Source organism: Triturus cristatus, chromosome 3_1 (genome assembly GCF_964204655.1).
Source record: "Triturus cristatus chromosome 3_1, aTriCri1.1, whole genome shotgun sequence".
NCBI lineage: Eukaryota > Metazoa > Chordata > Amphibia > Caudata > Salamandridae > Triturus > Triturus cristatus.
The window spans coordinates 431121117-431140168 of record NC_140583.1 but is presented as its reverse complement, the minus strand read 5'-3'; the positions used below and the strand labels follow the sequence as shown (position 1 = coordinate 431140168).

Genomic DNA, 19052 nt, shown 5'->3' with positions numbered 1-19052 from the left:
GACATCATTTGGGACATACATGTTGGGTGAAAGTCTGCAGCTGATTGGGATTTTCATTCTCTCCCATGTCTCGCTATGCATTATCCTTTTTAACAGGCATAGGCGACGTCAAAACTCAAAGCAAAGTTTATTATATGCGCCTGTTAATATATGATATAAAGTGCACATTTTTATAAATAAACCAACAGGTGTCTAAGAGGTTTATGATCACTATTTTTTTCAATTGGTTCCCTGAAGGGACCCCTGACTGTTTGTGCACTATAAAACATAAAGTAGATATTATTCCAAATCAAAACTTGAAAATAACTTTTAAGTTATTTTATTAATGAAAATCACATGCATATTTTCCACTTATTAAGGAGTGGACCATAAAAATGAATAAAAATGTTTTAAAACTAGGGTTACACTTATTTGGTGCATTTAAAAATAGAAACTTTTCAACAAGTTCAGTAAATGTTCTGCCTGGAATGTTATGCTTTTATGCTAAAAGGTATGAAAAAAATGAGAGACGGCTTTGAAATGCAGTCTTATGTGAATCTCTTTGACATCCCACGTCAGTCCCCAAGAGAAATGCTGTTCGCTCTTTCACACCTTGTCTTTCTGAAAGATAGCCTTGGCTATACATGAGCCTCCGAAAACAATGTGAAAGGTCCTGACTCAACCCATGGGCATTCATCTTAAATTATTGATGGGGACCAAAGACCACAAGTCTTTATAACACAGGTGACAGGAATCATGAAATTCTGCAGCAACAGCGTTTTCCGCATAGTTATGGACTTGCCGCATTTGCCACACAACCAATAATCTCCTGCATAGTTTGCAGGTTTTAGAAAAAAACATTTTTTCTACCTCAAACGGATCAAAAGTTAAAAAAAATGTAGTACAGTCAAAGGACCTTTGCCAAGGTTAACTAGTCATTTTTAAGTAGCCTATTGCTGTATTTGGGTGCTAAGGAGGGGCACAAACTCAAACTTCAAGTAGGGCTAACACGTCAAGCGGGGGAGGCAGAAACATCACTATAGCCATGTCAAAATTATCTTTGGGTGGGTCCCTTTGATGTTGTGGGACAACGTATAGCACGGGGGAGGGAACAGGCCATGTTGGGAACGAGCAGGAGAATCCAACAAGCAGCCATAAAGGGTAGACACACGTGTCAACAGGCCACGAGGTTGGAGCTGGCTCACCCTGGAATAACCTATGTTAGTTATGGGACGACAGGCACTCTGCAAGATGGGATGGTGGGTGGTTTCAGACCCATTGAGAAGGGTAGCAGGGAGGGGGGAGTTACAATACTGGGATTACTGTAGTCATGTTAGAATTTGTTTTACTGTTACCTTTCAAACTTTGCTTGGCTCAGAGGACACGGACAGACAGGGTAAAAGTTTCCACATTGCACAAGGGGGAGAGGGGACCCTCTTGTCATTAGATACATAAGATTACAGCCTGCAGGGCTCCGTCACATTAGGAAACACATCTTACCCACTTAATAGTGTATGTTCGAGAGAAATGCATTCCATGGAGCCCTGATTTTGTGGATGGGTTAAGCTCCGATATCGAGACCCGATGGCAAAGGTGCGCATCAATGGAACGGTATCCTGTACTTTTGTATTATATAGGGGTACGAGACAGGGGTGCCCGCTATCCCGCATGATCTTTGCATTGGCGATTGAGCCATTAGTCACCCGGGTTCACCAAGACCCACTAATATCCGGTATCAGGGGGGCAGGGGACTGGGAGGAACACATATCTCTATATGCAGATGACATACTGTTATACGCCACTCAGCCCTAAGGCACAGTACACAGATTGCTTCGTATATTTCAGCTGTATGGTATCTATTCCGGGTACCAGATTAACTGGGATAAATCCCTTCTTTTCCCTCTCTCGGGGGACATCTCACCCAGATTGGCTAGGAATACACCTCTGATGGTTAAAGATAAATTCAAATATCTCGGCATCCAGATACCGAGGACAGCTACCGATTTCTTGACTGACAACCTACTCACACAACTCCCAGTGTCCTTGATGGGCAGGGATGTCCTTTTCAAAATGATAGCCCTGCCTAGCTTACTTTATGTTCTACAGAACACCCCATATAAAATAACACTAGACTTCTTTCAGAAAGTGGACGGTGAGCTACGTAAACTCCTTTGGGACAGGAACGGCTCTCGGATCGTGCTGCGTAAACTCTAGGCGGGAATGTTTGAAGGGGGACTGGTGGTCCCAGATGTTAAGAAAGACTAATGGGCAGCCCAGCTGACCACAATAAATGACAGGGTATTTGCGGACAGGGAGAAACCTGCCTTCCAAGTGGATTGACTTGCGATGGGCAGTCGTGGCTATCCATCTGCGCTCTATCGTACCAAGAAGGAAAGACAGTTACCGTTGCACACACAGACTGTGGTCCGTACATGGCACGAAGCCAATAGATTTTTGGGATGGTAAACTGACAGAGAAAACCCCGCTCTGGGACAGTGAACTCCTAGGGGACGTAGGGATCTCGAAGGGCTTCCATAAATGGGCACTTCTGGGAGGGAAACAGCGTTTACAACGCTGTCGTTACATCGTGTTACACTTACAATGCGGTTGTTACAACGACCACGTTGTTAGAATGCGATATCTTTACATCGCAAGTCATAAGTCATTAGAGCGACTTGTTGTAGGGGACGCTCTAACATAAGGAATAGTATAATTTACTATTCCAACACCTTCCCTACTGTTGCACATGCTGGAGTAGAAATAGTAAATTATACTATTCCTTATGTTAGAGCGCCCCCTACAGCAATTCGCTCTAATGACTTATGACTTGCGATGTAAAGATATCGCATTCTAACAACGTGGTCGTTGTAACGACCCAATTGTAAGTGTAACGCGATGCAAGTCCAGCGTGCCCCCTACAGCAAGTCGATCTAATGACTTGCGATGTAAAGGTATAGCGTTCTAACAATGCGGTCGTTGTAACATATGCGTTGTAAAAGAAAGCGAAGTAATAGCATGTGTTGTAACATGCTATATGCCTTCTGGAACTAGAAAATCTAGGCGATGTCTGGAGGAATCAGGCAATGATTACCTTTGATGACTTGAGAGCAGAATATCAGATGACAGATACAGAAAGATTTCAACATTAACAACTGGGACATGCGTTGCGCAAACATATACTTGAGGGAGAGCAATTGCCGGAATATACACCCTTGGAAGATAGGTTACTACTAGACCCTATGCTGGCCAAGGCCACCTCTCTAACATATAGAAAGATCATGAATAACTCACTGGAACCCCTTGGGGCCCTGAGGAAGGCGTGGGAAACAGATGTGGGTTTGCTGGAGGATGGCGACAGGGATGAAGCATTTCAAAGTCTCAGAGGGGTGCTATTAGGGCTCGTTTTCGCCTTATACAATGAAAAATCTTACACAGATCCTAATCGTCCAGAACACTTATGCACTGGCTGGGACGATGTGACACTGACGAGTGTGCCAGGGGATGTGGAGAAAAGGGATTGTTCTTTCACATTCTAAAGGCCTGTCCCACTATTCAACAATACTGGCAGGAGGTGCCGAAGGTTATGAATGTGGTCACAGGACTAGATGTCCTGCTGGAGATGTGGTGGCATATCCTGCATGTGACGGGGAGGAGTCATGGCCTTAGTACTTGAAGATTTGGCTTATGCTGGCTGCTGTGGTTGCGAAAAGGAACATAGCTGAGGCCTGGGTAGCAAACCACCCACCAAGAGTGAAAGACTGGAAAGTGGTGTACCAGAGTCGGAGTTGCCCAAGCAAGTGGGAAAAGGTTTGGGGTTTATGGAAGGCATACAGAGGGTACTGAACTGATACCCTGAAGATTCCATAACTATATGAATGTGACAGTGTAGCCTGTTGGCTGTGTAATGTGAACCAATCTAAAATGTATGAAATGTAGATTTGAACTTGCATTGGAGTTACTCAAATAATGGAACTGTATTGCAACCACGTTCATATTTTAAGATGTTAAGTATATTGCTGGGAAATGTCCAATTAAACTGAGCAAATGTTACATAAAAAGAATAAATAAAAAAAACTTTAGGGGTTTTATGGTTCTCAACGAATTGTAGCACAATAAATAGCAAATGTTCTAATTTGTTTCATATTTGTATACAAGATCTAGTATGATATAGAATGTCAGGTTCTGCTGTATACATCAATCTAAGATAAACTATTCTTTCCAAAAACACACTGGGCCAACAGCATAAACCTAATAGGACCTAAAAAACTAATATTTAACAAGATATTTGAATATCCTCCCCCAAAGGAAGCTTTAGAAAAGTGGTAGAAAAGAGTGCAGTTTAAGCACATTTGAGTTACTGTCCTGTTAATGTTGCATTTACCTGCACACAATACTTTTATGTTATTGCCAGAATAAGATGTTAGCATAATCCCCTCTCTTGTTGGTTGGTCTGGAATGCCTCATGTACAAGCTGTGTAACACACAGAATTTTGAAAATGTATTCATTGGATCGGACAAAACTCCCATCAACTTTTCTTGGTTTCAAATGTTAAGAAATATAGACTGAGATGCAACTGATGTTTGGGAAGGTTTGCTGTTATAGCATGCCTGAAAGATCATCCATGCTGCTCCTCCATCATACATAGAATTCCATTAGAGTTCACCAGGTGTAGCAATTGCTGTCCTAGTTTACCACCCAAGGTACTGCTCTTCCTACAAATTGTCTCAGGAGTCATTATGACAGTGGCAGGATATAATAGTAACGAGCACTCTAAAGCCCTGTTTCTTTATGTCACTTAGTTTATATACTTTTCCCTCAACCTAGAAACTGGGCAGCAACTACCTAGATGTTGAAGAGCAACGCGTGTGTCAAATGGCTACCCTGTGCTGCTTATGGCGTTTAAAGAGGCCAAAATCCGTTCAATTACTTGTGGCGTTTTAGCAAATTAACAGCCCAATGAAGTATGGAACTGACACCCAAACTTGGAACATACCCTTAAATATTAGTGGGATCAATTAAGTAAGTAAGTAATTACTCCAAGACAGAAAATGCCTACACTCAGTAATCTCCATTTCAAGCATTTCCTCTGGTGCAAGCCCAGCCTTTCGACCACTACCCTTTTAAAGCAACTGTTACATTTCTCACCCTGTTGGCCTCTGTCCTCAAAGAAGCCAGTCTCTCCCTCCCACTTTTCCTTCGGATACCCCTTCAGCGAAACATTACTATTATGCGAGGTCTGCCTTTAGATTCTATGGTCAGTTCGGGCTTCCTATGGGTTCTCTTTGGACTGCTCGAATATTTATGCCCTTATTGCCCTTTCATCATGAAATCGACCTTTTTCCTTCTCCCAATCTGTCCTATCCTCTACATTTATGATTATTCCATTGCATTGCTCTCGGCCTTTTAGTAAGATGCCTGTGGCCAGCTACATGATGTACCTAGGACATTAACAAAGTCTTGGGGAAGTGTGATACCGGCCCTTGGTTGCTTGTTTTCCAGTTTAGATACAGAGTCAAGGCTAATTTGCATATAACTGGGTCCAAACTGAGGTGGCATGGTGAGCAAATAATTTTGGATTGGGATGCTGCCAGAGCGAGTGCCACTTGCTGAGATTAAATAAAGCATTCCATCTATCACTTTGTTGCTGCAATAGGACAATAACAATGTCTTGGGGAAGACTCACTCTGTCTACAAGGCTCCTTCCGTCTTCCTTCAGCTCTCCTCAATGTGGCCAAATCCAACGAGAACCTCTGCATCCTGGGAACCTTGAGCATCTTGTTTAACCAATCAAATCTCTCCCAAACACGAACCACCCTCTCAAACCAAAGAATCTCAACCTCTTCAAAATTGTCTCATCAAAAACATTCGGCTGGCCACACTCTGGATGTAATCATTTCCCCACCAGGACTCTACATGGTGACTGAAAATTAAATCTTACCGTCATCTGAAGAGACCCTCACTTTACCTCCTTCAGTGTTAACCTGCACACCAGTATCAGTTTCACAATATTAAAGACCAGCTATACCCTTCACAGACATTCAAATAAATTCATATTCATCACACTCAACTATCACCTTCCTGCTTCCTAGACATCTCAGTGGCATAAGAGAAGAGAAGGCTATCTGACTCCATCGATGGAAGAAGCAAAATGACTGCAGTGACACGCTCCGCTGCCAGATTTACACAAGGATCTACAAATTGGTCATGAAAAAAAGCAAAAAGGCCATGCCTCCCACTTTGGCTTGACAAAGCATAATGGCTCTAGAAATAACTTTTCAGGGGGCAGGAATGTGAAGCAGGGTCAGGTTAACATCACGGCAAAGAATAATATGAACCATAAGTGGAGAGAACAGCTGATGCTGGTAAGAGGTAGGTCAGACTACAGTTCTGAGAAGCAAGTACCAGAATTAAAGGCTTTAAGAGAGGTTGGAAGTGATGAAGAACAGGGCAGTAGACGTTGGGAGTAAGTACTAGACCACAAACCAGATCATTCACTCACTTCAAGGTTGGGCCCACCACTAATGGGGCAGCCTAGGCAGCAGCAGTATATAAGTTCATGTTGAAGAAACTGCCTGCCTCCATTTCCTTGTTTGGTTTCCCAATCCAATCTGTTCATCACCATTACCGTTCCCTTAATTTTCTTGGTTTTCCTCTTGCAATGTTAATGTTAATAAAACGTATTGAGCGCACGAATACCCGGAGGTGTCTTGGTGCTAAGACAGACGTAGCCCTAGCTGAAGCAATTAGTTCTGAAAAAGCCATGTTTTTAAGTACTTTCTGAAGGTGAGAAGTGAACCGGCATTTCTAATAGGAAATGGTAACTTATTCCACAATTTTGCCATGCAGTACGAGATACTACGGCCTCCCCAGCATAAGGTTCGGATCCTTGGAACCTCCATGAGTCTGGTATCTGAAGAACGCAGTTGAAACGGCTGGGTGATACCAGGAGAAGAGCTTCTTAAGAAACGTTGGTCTGGTGTTGTTCAAGGCCTTATAAGCTAAGCATAGCACCTTGAGCTTAATGCGCTGTGCCACCGGGAGCCAGTGAAGTCTTCGAATTTCCTTGGTCACTGACTCATATTTAGGGACATTTAGTAGAAGTCCTGTGGAATGCGTTTTGAATCATCTGGAGCTTTTTTAAATATTGCTTCTGCATATTTAGGTAGAGCCCATTGCAGTAGTCTAACTTAGACTGCACAAGAGTAGTCACTACGGTCCTTTTGGAGTTGTCAGGAATATATGGTAAGATCTTCTTCAATTTCTTGATCAGAAAATGGGAGGTAGATACGAAGGCATTGGTCTGCTGAGATAAGGTGAGTTTATTATCGATCAGCATCCCCAGGTTTTTTGCCTTCTGGACTGGTTTTGGTAGTTTCCCCATCTCTGCCGGCCACCAAAGATCATCCCATCTGGGTTGCAGATTCACAAAGATTACCACATCGGTTTTCCCGGAACTGAGCCTGAGACAGTTGGTACCCATCCATCAATTTATTTCCACCATACAGCTTTGAAACTGCATGGACGGGGAGGCTTGACCTTTATACGCTGCCACCACCAACTGGGTGTCATCAGCGTATGACGTAAGACTAAAACCGCAGACTTGGATCAACGGGGCAAGTTCTGACACATAAATGTTAAAAAGTGCCGGACTAAGCGACGAGCTCTGCCGGACCCCGCAAGGGAGGACATAAGGTGTTGTTTTGGACTGGCCTAGTGCCACGGTTTGTCTCCTATCCTTTCTAAAGGAAGACAGCAGGGCTAGTGCCAGGCCCTTAACCCCTAGCGTTTCCAGCCGCACTAACAGTAAGTTATGATCCACAGTATCGAAGGCTGCCGAAAGATCAAGGAGGATGAGGGTGGCAGCGCCCCCCCTTATCCATCACCTTCCTGATCTCTTTGGTGGCCCTGATTAGTGCTGTTTCTGTACTGGGTTGTGGGCGAAAACCAAACTGGGAGGGATCGAGCAAGTCTTTTTCTTGTATAAACTGTGATAACTGCCTTTTTTATAATTTTCTCCACTATTTTTGCCGGAAGTGGCAGTCTGGATATTGGGCGATAGTTATTGGGTTCAGAGTCACCTAAATTGTTTTTTTTAACAGAGTAAGTATTGATGCATCCTTCCATTTGGACGGAAAGGTTCCGGAAGTGAACATATTGTTAAACATTTCTGTGAGTACAGGGCTAACCTCATTTGCTATCTCTTTCAAAAAAGAGGGAGGACATGGATCTAGAGGAGATCCGGACTTAATATCCATTATATGATTTCCCACAAATTCTGTGTAAACAACGAAAAGCTGTGAAAAATCTTATCACTGGGGACTGAGCATGTACGTATGTCAATAGGAACTGGAATTTGGAGTATTAGTTGCCACCACAAGTGTTAATCACTATACTTGACGGTGCGAACCACTAAAGTTACTAAATAAACCGGAGCTCAAGCCCCTGGTAGCTATGGCACAAAGCAGACAGGCTTAGCTTAGAGACAATGTGTAAAGTATGTATGCAGTATCAACACAGTAATAAAGTCATAGGTAAAGAAAAATCCCAAAGGAATTTAGAAAAATAGAATACAGTTTAAGAAATATAATGACACCAAAAAGACAAAAATCCAATGAGGGGAACAAGGGATTTAAATGTTTTAAGTCTTAATAAAAATAGTGGCATAAAGTGCTAAACACAAACTTTGCTCAATTGGGACAGGTGGACCAGGACCCAAGTGCGATTTGAGGCTAACTGCAATGAGTATGGGTTGGCTACAGAATCCAGGTATGAAACGGTCAGAAGTTTTATCATCGGTGTCTGAAATGGAAGTTCTATATCTTCAGCAGGTCAAAGCAGCAGGCTGTGGCCGAAGAGGAAGCCATGAGGCTGCCTAGTTGTTAGACGAGGTCCTGATGAACATGTTGACTTTTTGGCAGAGAAGCTCCGGAGGAATTAGGATTTCACGCCCAAAAAAGGTTCTCCACCAGACAGTTTTGGCACCTTGGCTCAGTGAAGATTTCTATATTTCAATTTAGTCTCTTTTTTCAAGCTTTGACTCCATCAATGGGGCAGGGCGGTAGCCAAAGAAGGTTCCATGATGCCAGATACCTTCTCTGTGAGGCCCCTCTGAATCGTATTTGCTGCTATGAAAAATGTTTGAGCGGAGGAAACCTGAATCTTCAAACCAGCGGTAACACACCTGGGTCGGATCAATCAATCAATCAATCATGGGTTTGTTAAGTACAACTACTCACCCGAGAGGATCTCAAGATGTTGGGTGGGGGGGCGCAGTTTCCGGATGTTCACGGCTATCTCTCGAAGAGCCAGGTCTTGAGGTCCATCATGAACTTGGAGCGTGCTGGCGTCTGTCGGAGGTGGAGAGGGAGGGTGTTCCATGCCTTGGCCGCAAGGGAGGAGAATGAGCGACCTCCTGTTCTGGTCTTCTTGATGCCCTGCACCATAGCAAGAGAGAGTTGGGGTGAGCAGAGGGATCTCTGGGGTGTGTGGAAAGAGAGGCGGTGATTCAGGTAGGCAGGTCTGGTGTTGAGGAGGGCTTTGTGGGTGAGAAGCATGAAGGTGATTCTCGTCTCGACCGGGAGCCAATGTAGTGTTCGCAGGTGTTGGGTGATGTGGCAGTGGCAGGGTAAGTTGAGTACTAGTCTAGCTGAGGCGTTCTGGATGTTCTGGAGTTTGCAGGTGAGTTTCTTGTTGATAACGGCGTAGAGAGCGTTGCCGTAGTCCAGTCTGCTGCTGATGAGGGCGTAGGCGATGGTTTTCCTGTGTTCGGGGGGGATCCAATTGAAGATCTGCAAGCTTGTCCTGGTCCTCCCAAGATCTTTGGAGTCAAAACAATTTAAAGTTCCAGGTTTCTTAGGATGTTTGGAGGAGTACACTTTGACATAGCCTAAGGTTCCATGATCTCAGGGGCAGCACTTGGGGGTCAACACTCACTCCAGATGGAACAACCAACAGGGTCCAGGGCAAGTCCAGTTGAAACTGGAGAGCTGAGCAGTGGCAGGGAAGACCTCTTATCTTGAAGTAGAAGTCAACAGGAGATCAGGTCCAGTCTATCAGGGATCTTTCCAGCTCTCAGACTACAGGTTCAGTCCTCTTCTGATTTTATGGATGTCCAGTAGTGTTATGAGGAGTGTACTATGGATGCCATATTATGTGACTCCTAGTCCCTCCCTAAACTATAGAGTAAAGGTTCTGAGGGTTACCCTAACCACTTTTGCAGCATTTCCTCTGTGCCCTACAACAAACAATCCCACAATGCTCATCTTTGCCTAAATCCCAGATGGTGAAAACCCTCTTCCCTTGTGTCCCCTTCCATAGGTGTGGCCAGGGAAATGAGCAACTGCTCGTCTGTGCTCACTCCAAACCAGTGAATTTTGGTAATTTAATGATTACAAAGAGTCCAAGAATAATATTTCTGTTTCCTAGCCGGAGATAACGTTATTACATTTAATATTGCATCCCAGTATTTTCCTATGGAAAATCCAGCCTTGCTACGGTGATAATAGTGAAAATAGCTTTTGGGGCTTTTTTACTGCAATGGTATGTTTAGCATTACATTTCTACATGTCCTACTTTTAATTATCATGCACCTGCCTTATGGGCAATAAGGGCACCTTAGGAGTGACTTATTAATATTTAAAAGGAAAGTTTAGACCTGTCGAAAGGATTTAAAAGCTGCTTTAGTCACGCAAAATTGGTAGGCCTGAAGCCACGTTTTATACTGTCACTGTAGTGGATTGCACAATAGGTGCAGCAGTCCACTTATGACATTCAACTTACAGGCCCTGGGTACACTGTGTACTATATGAAAGGGACTTGTAGGCAAGTAAAACAATGCCAGATAGGAGTATACCAATTCCATCATGCTGAAAAGCAAAGCCCAGGCACTTTACCACTGCTTAGCAAGAGTACAGGGCACAGGCTTCTATAATCAGCAAAAACAGATTGGGTAAAAGTCTAGGCGCACACCACGCAAACGTTTGTCATTTCCTACAGATCTTTTTCTGTCACCTCATGTTAGCAGAGTTAGGCAAGGTCCCTGCTATTGCACTTCTGTGTTTCCTTACCTTCAACACTGCCTTTGACTCTCCTGGCTCCATGGAGTTCCATGACTGTATCATGGTCGGAGTGGAGCACATTACAGTGCATCGGCCATGGAGTTAGGTAAGAAAGATTCAATAGTCACTACTTAGTTGGGTTATTCATCTGTCATTGCTGGACATCAGATATCTATGTATTTCTTAGTGACTAAGAATCACATTCACTACCTAGCTTGTCAACTTCCTTGTTGAACTCAAAAAGCAAACAATTTATGCTGGTGTCTCTTTTCCTCCTTCCCCCTCATATTACGTGGTTGATGTGTGCACTCTACCTGTCGACAGAGAGGTAGTGGGATTTTTGTCAGCACCACAGTACTTTGCCCAAAACCTGACAACTGGCTCCTCTCAGACGTCCATAACACTGAGTACACCACTGCTCGGAACATTCTACCACCCTGTGTGAGGCCCTTGGGGACCATTTTGTCACGAAAACTGAATGCCTGGAATGCCATCTCAGAAGTAAGTCCCACAGCAACCTCCATCCTCAGACCACAAGATTATCTCTTCTGGCAGACAACACTTTGTGGCAACCGTCAAGTAACAGGTGACATCAATACTCCAAAGCAGTACTACACCCTAACAGTCCAAAAGAGCTAAGTAAGTCACCTAGATAAAGACGGTAGGTATTAGCATATATCACTTGTCTTGGCTTCATATCAAGCTTATACGTATCTGCAATATTGCTGCAAGATAATAAGTACACCCCTCTGTCTACTATGCGTCACATCAAAAAATCTCCTCAAGGTCATACTATAAACCCTCCAACATGCACAACAGTGGTATGTACAGTGTTAGTGACTACATTTCTCACTCATCTTCACTTCACTCCAAATTTTAAGCACGGCTACATACATGCTGTATCATGAACGGGGCCACTAGAATTATGCGGCAGGGGAGGGTCAAATTATGCTGCAAGGTTGAGTCAACTATGCGTCAAACAAAGGCAAATTATGCAGCATTATGTGTCACATTTTCAGATAGCATTACTTCATTATTTTGGCATTTTTAAACTTGTTAACACTGTCTGGGCATAAGTTGCACCTCATTAGTACCAGTTTAAAACTCAGATATAGCAATAAGCTACAGATAGGTGACAAGTCATCATTTGTACAGGGCCTTCCACTGCGCTGCAACATGTTTCGCTGCATTTTGCCTAACTTTTGAACCATGTAAATTAGAAATTGTTAAATTCTGAAGATTACGCGACAGATGATGCATTATGTGACAAATGCAGCAAATCCACAATTATGAAAAAATTGGTGCGATCGCACAATCCCAGATTTCCAGTGGCCCTGATCATGACACTATCAGCCCATGAGTACACAGGCTGACAGCAATACTTTTTACATACAGGATACCCTATAAACCCTCACTCTTGCAGCCCAGCAAAGCACAACCATTATAGTTGCTTGCTACCCATCCACTAACTAGAGATCCAGAGCACTATCAAAGGTATAATACTATCAAATAAAGAAACCACAACACAGTGCAAATTGTTACAGGTCAAACTCAGTCTAATCAAATGTCCAGTTGCTCAAATTAATGTACACAGAGAAAAGAGAATGTAGATTCCTTACAAGCAATGAACATTTTAAAAACCAAAGTATATTTGAGCCTATCAATGTACAATTGCACGAAATAATATACATTCCAATCAGTGAATTTCTTTTTACAGAGGAAATGTGCATCCTTACAATATAAGCACTGCATCACATTTAGATCAGGCAACTAAAGATGTACGTAGTAAATACACTATCAACAAGCCATGGCCATTAAGGAAAAGCAATATTGTAGGCCTGTTTCCTTTCCTAAGCAAACATTGATATTCAGACTCTACTTACGTTACGATTACGAATACCCTGGATGAAAATGCCTCCTCCCACTTTACAAAATCTAAGACCTCAGGAATCTGAATTTATCAGGTGTGATGAATAGCACCAATTATGAGTTTTACCCAAAACAATGTGGCATAACATGCAGATTTTAGTGCTCGCCACCAAATCAGCATTTTCCCAAGAGTAATTTCAATAGGATTCACAACCAGAGTTTACTGATGGAAAATTGTGAGATTCTGATGCCTGCCTCAAAACGTATAATTCTTATATATGTCATAACAGGAGTTAACACATATCAGAATTCACTGATGCAATTGTAATCTGGGCCTTAGTCACTGAAAGTCACTTATAGTTAAGTTTTAAAACATAGTTAAAAGTAACAGTAGTGTAGACTATGGCATGTGATAAGTATATGTTGTAAAAGCTTTAAAGTGCCTCAATAAGGTACTTCTGAGTAATAGCATAGAACACTTTATCTCATTCCGAATGTCCACCACTACTCTAAACACATGACCTCACTCTATCCATTATTCAGGAAGAGTTAAGATAATTGAAGAGGACTTTGAATTTTAGAAAGCAATGCAACTGATTCCTTTAAGTGCTTTTGAGACTTTATAGGTGGTGTAGTATGCAGCCTTTCATTTTCTTAAAAAACAGTTTTTTTAATCTTATCAATATATAATTTGTGTTTTGCATAGTATTTGCCACAGGGTATTTTACAGTTTTGCTGCACCGTAAATGGACCGTAGTCTTACCGATAGTATCAGTCCTCGAAGGATGAAAAGTAGAGATACCACTGCTGGAACTTTAGTGCACTGTAGAAGGCCGATAAGCCTAGCTATACACCGATGCATATTTGTGCATGTTTTGAAGGGATATAGTGCTTCAAACTCCTTATGTCAGGATACTGTGTTTTCCACCTACTGCACTAAGAAATTATTATCTCGCAACTAAAAAATAAAACAATCTGCTTCAATGATTAGCATTTTAATGTCATGCACTGTTCTAATCTCAATCTTTTTTTTGATCGATATAATTGTCTTTATATTTTATTAGCCCCTTGATGGATATTACTGCCTCCCTCTTGTTACAGAGGAACCCTGCTGTCTATTTGGGGTGAGATCTGATAGCAGCTTTCACCCCCTGATGCTGTGTTCACACTTGTAGCAGGGGAACATTTTCCTTGAAAGAGAAACGATTTGACAGGGCGGACAGCAGGGTCACCTTAAGAGTGAGGAAAACAAAAAAAAGCTGTCCCCCTGTAAACAGGTTTCAGATGCCGAAGTCCCAGCCCAGAACAATAGAAGGGGTGGGGTAGTCTAAAGCACCTTTAGCCCAATAGTGCCAAGGCTGCGTTACCATGGGAAAAAATGGCAAAAGAATGAGGTAATGCGATCACAAAATGTGACAGATTTTGCCTTTTTTTTTGCTATTTAATCAACCTTACCCTTGCCACATAATGTGGTCCTCTCCTGCCGCATAATTCCTGTGGCCCTGTTTACCTGGCACCTGTTACATACAACGTCTCATTTTTTTTAGGTCTCGGACTAGGCAGCGCATGCGCTGTCTCGTCAGAGAGATGCTGTATACAGTATAGTGGGGGAAGCTCCGCCCACTTTCCAGCCTTACTTTTTATTGGCTTGAATCATAATTCCTGCATTCTCATTGGTGCTTGGCTTCCTAATCCCGCCTCCTGGCAGCCATGTTGTCATTTTTATCCTTACGAGGCTATCAGCCCCTTTACTAGAAAAACTTTTTTGTTCCCGTGGCTCTCCTCATTCCCTCCTGTAGTCTGTAACTTCTTACACCACAATCACTCCCCCCACCTCCTCCCGTTAGTGCCTTCTTTTACCCCTGCGCTTCTGTGTTAAATGCAATAGGGCTCGCGTAAATACGAGCCCTATTGCATTTTCAGTGCTTGTTTGCCGTCTCATTGGTGGGCGAATTCGCACTCTTTGTCTCGCATGCGCGCGATGCCTTACATCGTGCGCATGCGAGACAAAGGGAGGCAGAGACAGCAAAAGCAGTGAAGCAGGACGAGGTGAAGCGGGGCTTTGGTTCATTTGCCTCTGGGAATGGGAATCTCGGCAACGACACATCTTGATGCGATCTAATTTAGATGGGTATACGGTTATAGGGTATGTAGGACAGCCCAACTGTTGCTATGTCCGGGCTGCTGTTGATTTTCACCTTTGACCAGGTTGACTGCTTTCTGCAGATGATGTACAGGTGTCGTCTTTAGTAAAGCGTTAGTTCATGTTTATCGCAGACTCCCCTTTCCGAATTGCTCTCCCATCTTCCCTCAGAAGGTGTGCGTTTTCCGTTTATTTTCCCATGTGAAAAAATTTGAACAAAAACGCTCTGTTGCATTCGGGTTTCAGGGGCACAATCCGCAGACTCGTCTCTACCTGTGGCATCCCGAGCTCTGAAGGGACATTTGAATTTTGGACAGCTCGTTATGCGGTCACCTCTGAAACGCAGCCAAGCTCTTGAATCATCATCATTTTTCTGAACCAGCTCGGCGGTAATAAATTGAAACAGTGCTTGTCATGACTTCATGAGCTGGGCGTTAATGGAGAAAACTGGAGAGGTTTCAATTATTTTAGAAGCAATATAGATTTGAACTGCGATTACGTCTGCCTTCTAAAGCAGTGCAAGGAAAGGACAAATGCTTAGTTTTCACAACACCAGGTTTACAAGACTTCATATGTAACAGGTCCTGCTCGGATCTGGGTACCCTTAACATTAACAAAGCCAATAGGTCTTCCCTTTTTAAGTTACCGACCTTACTGATGCATTTTCGCAATGTTGTGCAGCATCGGTAAAAAGAAATGATTTTTGCTGATGTGCACCATTTGAAAGAAAACATAATTATGAAATAAACATGTGTCATAGTGCTTATGTGCACATATAATGACATTTGTTTTTTAAAGATTTGTGTGTTACATTTTCGTACATTACACCCAATACAACGTGTTTGCTGCCAACCTAAGTGATAACACTTGAACCATTTTTTTAAAATGTAACATTACAAGATGATGGATGCTACTTGGAATGGTAAATAAAAATAAAATAGTTTTTTAAAAATATGAGTGGCCTGGCACCAAATGGCATCTGCTAGGCCCTCCAAAATATTGAAATATATATATTTTATTTTTAGGACCACAAGGGATGGGGAGCAAACACGTGGTGGGTGAGATCGAATCAAAGGGAAAGGGGGAGCGAGCAAGGAGGTAATGATGAAGGTTAAAGCACTATGGGTTGTCCTGCTATATCACTAAAAGAGAACATAAATGCAGTTGTGCATCTAATGTAAGCACCGGATCACTCCACCACTTAAGGATCTCAATTGGCTTTACTGAAGTGCGGCACTCTAATAAAGATGTCTGCATCACTACAAGATAATCCACTTGTTCAGGTGTACATATATTTCGCATAAAATGGAGGGGCCTGCATTACATGTAAAAAGGGGTTTACTACTAGAAGGCCCTAAGGCACTGAAAACACAAGACAATGAAACAGGCTTTCTTGAGGGCGGTACAAAAATTATGAGGAAGGCACGGACATTCTAACATGGTGTGAAGAATTTTGATGTACAAAAAAATAGTTATCACGAAGAGCAAATACTCTCACTCAGCCTTCGCTCACACATCTGGTCGCATCTATGTAGACAGCCACCTAGGGTAAAAAAAAAAAGCAACACACTTTCAAAGCAAATAGATTCCACAGACACCCACCTGTGGCCTTGCCTAGGCTTGTCTTGGATGCCACTACCGAACACATTCTGGGTTCTGCAAGTCTAACTATGAATACAGCCACGTCACCTGTGGTCCTGCTCTGCCGCGCGAAAATGGCATTGGGTGGGCACTCTGTCTGCAACCACCGAGTCTGCCGTGGCATCGTGAGGCCTGTGGCCCCCTCTTGCTCTTCTGCCTTTTGTACGGCATACCCTGCATTACCCTTCACTTCCTTTCCCTTCTTTATTGTCCCGTCTCTGTCCTTCACTTTTCCCGTTTCCTTTTTCCTCACAAACCGATGCTCCTCCTTTCTGTTCCCAATGCTAGCTCTCCCGTTTGTTCGTTGTTCTATTCCGCTCTGCTCTCTGCTGGTCTTCACTGTGCTTCCCTGTTCTGCTCTGCCCCGTTCTGTTGTGCACTATTCTGTTCTGCCCTGTTCTATTTTCCAATGTTCTGTTCAGTTATATGCTGCCCTGTTCTATTATGCACTGTTCTGTGCTGCCCTGTTCTGCCCACTTCTCTGCTGGCTTTTTCTTTTGGGCGCTGTTCTGTTCTATTCAGTTTTGCGCTGCCCTGTTCTGGCCATTTCTGTGCTGCGTTTTTGTGTTCGGCACTGTTCCCTCCTGCTCAGATGTGCTGCCCACTTCTAACTAGTAAGATAAAGAAACTGGGGGGGAGGTCTCTCAAAGGGCCATAGCCAATCTAATAAAGGGCGTGGTTTAAAACACGTAAGCTAAACATCTGTGCTTAGCATAGTGTGCCACACTATTGCTATTTTGCTGCTTCTGTCATAGCATCCACATATATGATACAACAAGTAACATTACACCTACAACAAGCCAGGATTATTGGCTTTGTCAATGGCTGTTAGTTGCATATTACTAAGGACAATTAAAAGATGTACTGCTTCTCTGAGCTTGTTTTATTTTAATAGCATCATAGTGTTTCAGGCCACGTAATATCTAATACTAGATTGACATCTAGTCTCCTTGGGACTCACAAACTTGTTCTCAACCATTTCCCTATACCATCCCGGATAACTTAGCACAGGAACATTTTTCTCATACGCGAGTTTAAGCTATTGACATTATAAATAACAATGCCTTTTATTTTTGTTTTGGATTTTAAAACATAAATATAAGGCATTGCCATTTACAATGCCAATAGCTTAAACTCGCGTAAATCCGAGACCTATTGCATTGCAAATGCTTGTTTCAATAGAGATCTGTAGAGTACACAGTAGCTTGAATCGGGTTCACTTCCTGTCTTTCGGTGCTTGCAACGTGTGCCCAGCTGACGCGGAGATTTTTGACGAAGCCGTATCACATGATACAACACTCAGTTTCCTGAGATGAAGCGAAAAGACGCGACAAAGAAAAACGTGATTCATAGTGTACGGCGTTCGCGCCATTGATTTAACTTAAAGACTACACTTCCCAGAAAGTGACAGTGGTTCTAATAAAGACTAGAACTGTACTTCAATGTGTTAAAACGATGACCCACTTAGAAAGCAGTTTGATATTTTTTAAAAGGTGCTCACACACCTACCTGGCATTGTCTGCCACGCGGATTACAAGGGTTGAAGGCGGAACCTGCGATGGCATTTTTACCAAGGGTGGATATTCGCACTGAACACCGCTCTCCACGAGATGCTCTTCCTTTGGAGAGCCGCTATAGTCTTCTAGCAGGTACTATCACAAGAAACGCCGCAGGGTCCTCTATCTGGCGACGTGCACTCGCTTTCCGTATTCTGGCAAGTGGCAATAAAGGTGAAGTGGCAAAGCTTCACACTGTCACAACTCCAGCAGTGTGTTTTCCGGATGCACGGAGGAGGGACCCAGAGTGAGTGAAGAGGGCGGAGCCTCGCAGCGAGCCGAAGCGCAGGGGATTCGAATTCTATGTCAGTCCACGGAGGCTCAGATTATGCTTCTCTTTGCTTTACTGCAAACAAACAGCAGCCAATAAAACAACTTTAAACATCAGCATACCCCGGAAGTACAACCCCCTCCAGTAGTATGCCCCAATCACTGTCCACACTATCACATATAAGGTCCAAATTACGCCATCACTTCCTCTTTCTTTGCTGCTGCAGCAGCAGATAAGTGCTTTTCCCTTACTTTTATCAATATTTGGTAGAGTGTGGGGATATTGTGTGTTGGTTAATATTATCGATTTTTACCTGTATTCATGGTTGTTGGAACTTGGTTATTGACTGCGACGCGGTTCCGGAACGCCTGTTCCCGGCTCCGTTTTCGCTGAGGTTGTGGCGCCTCGCAGCGCGCGCGCGTCGATAGCCTGCTGCGGGCGTTAGGGGGCGGTGGAGAAGGAGGAGGCAGACGCGACTCGCTCGTGCACAGAGAGCGGTCGCGTCGTTAGCAGGACGCTCTGGCTGAGCGCGCGA

General features: G+C 43.3%; 1 protein-coding gene across 2 annotated transcripts in view; it reads right to left on the bottom strand.

Annotated features, from left to right (window-relative positions):
- Positions 1-18667, bottom strand: part of GALK2 (galactokinase 2) — a 1202443-nt gene extending 1183776 nt beyond the window's left edge. Inside the window, exon 1 of one of the 2 annotated variants that reach the window (XM_085644227.1) lies at positions 18200-18667. In XM_085644227.1, coding sequence (XP_085500353.1) covers positions 18200-18206 — 7 coding nt within the window. In that variant the 5' untranslated portion in view covers positions 18207-18667. The remainder of the gene's footprint in view (positions 1-18199) is intronic. The other variant, XM_085644226.1, reaches the window with a different exon arrangement.
- Positions 18668-19052: the final 385 nt, after the last annotated feature.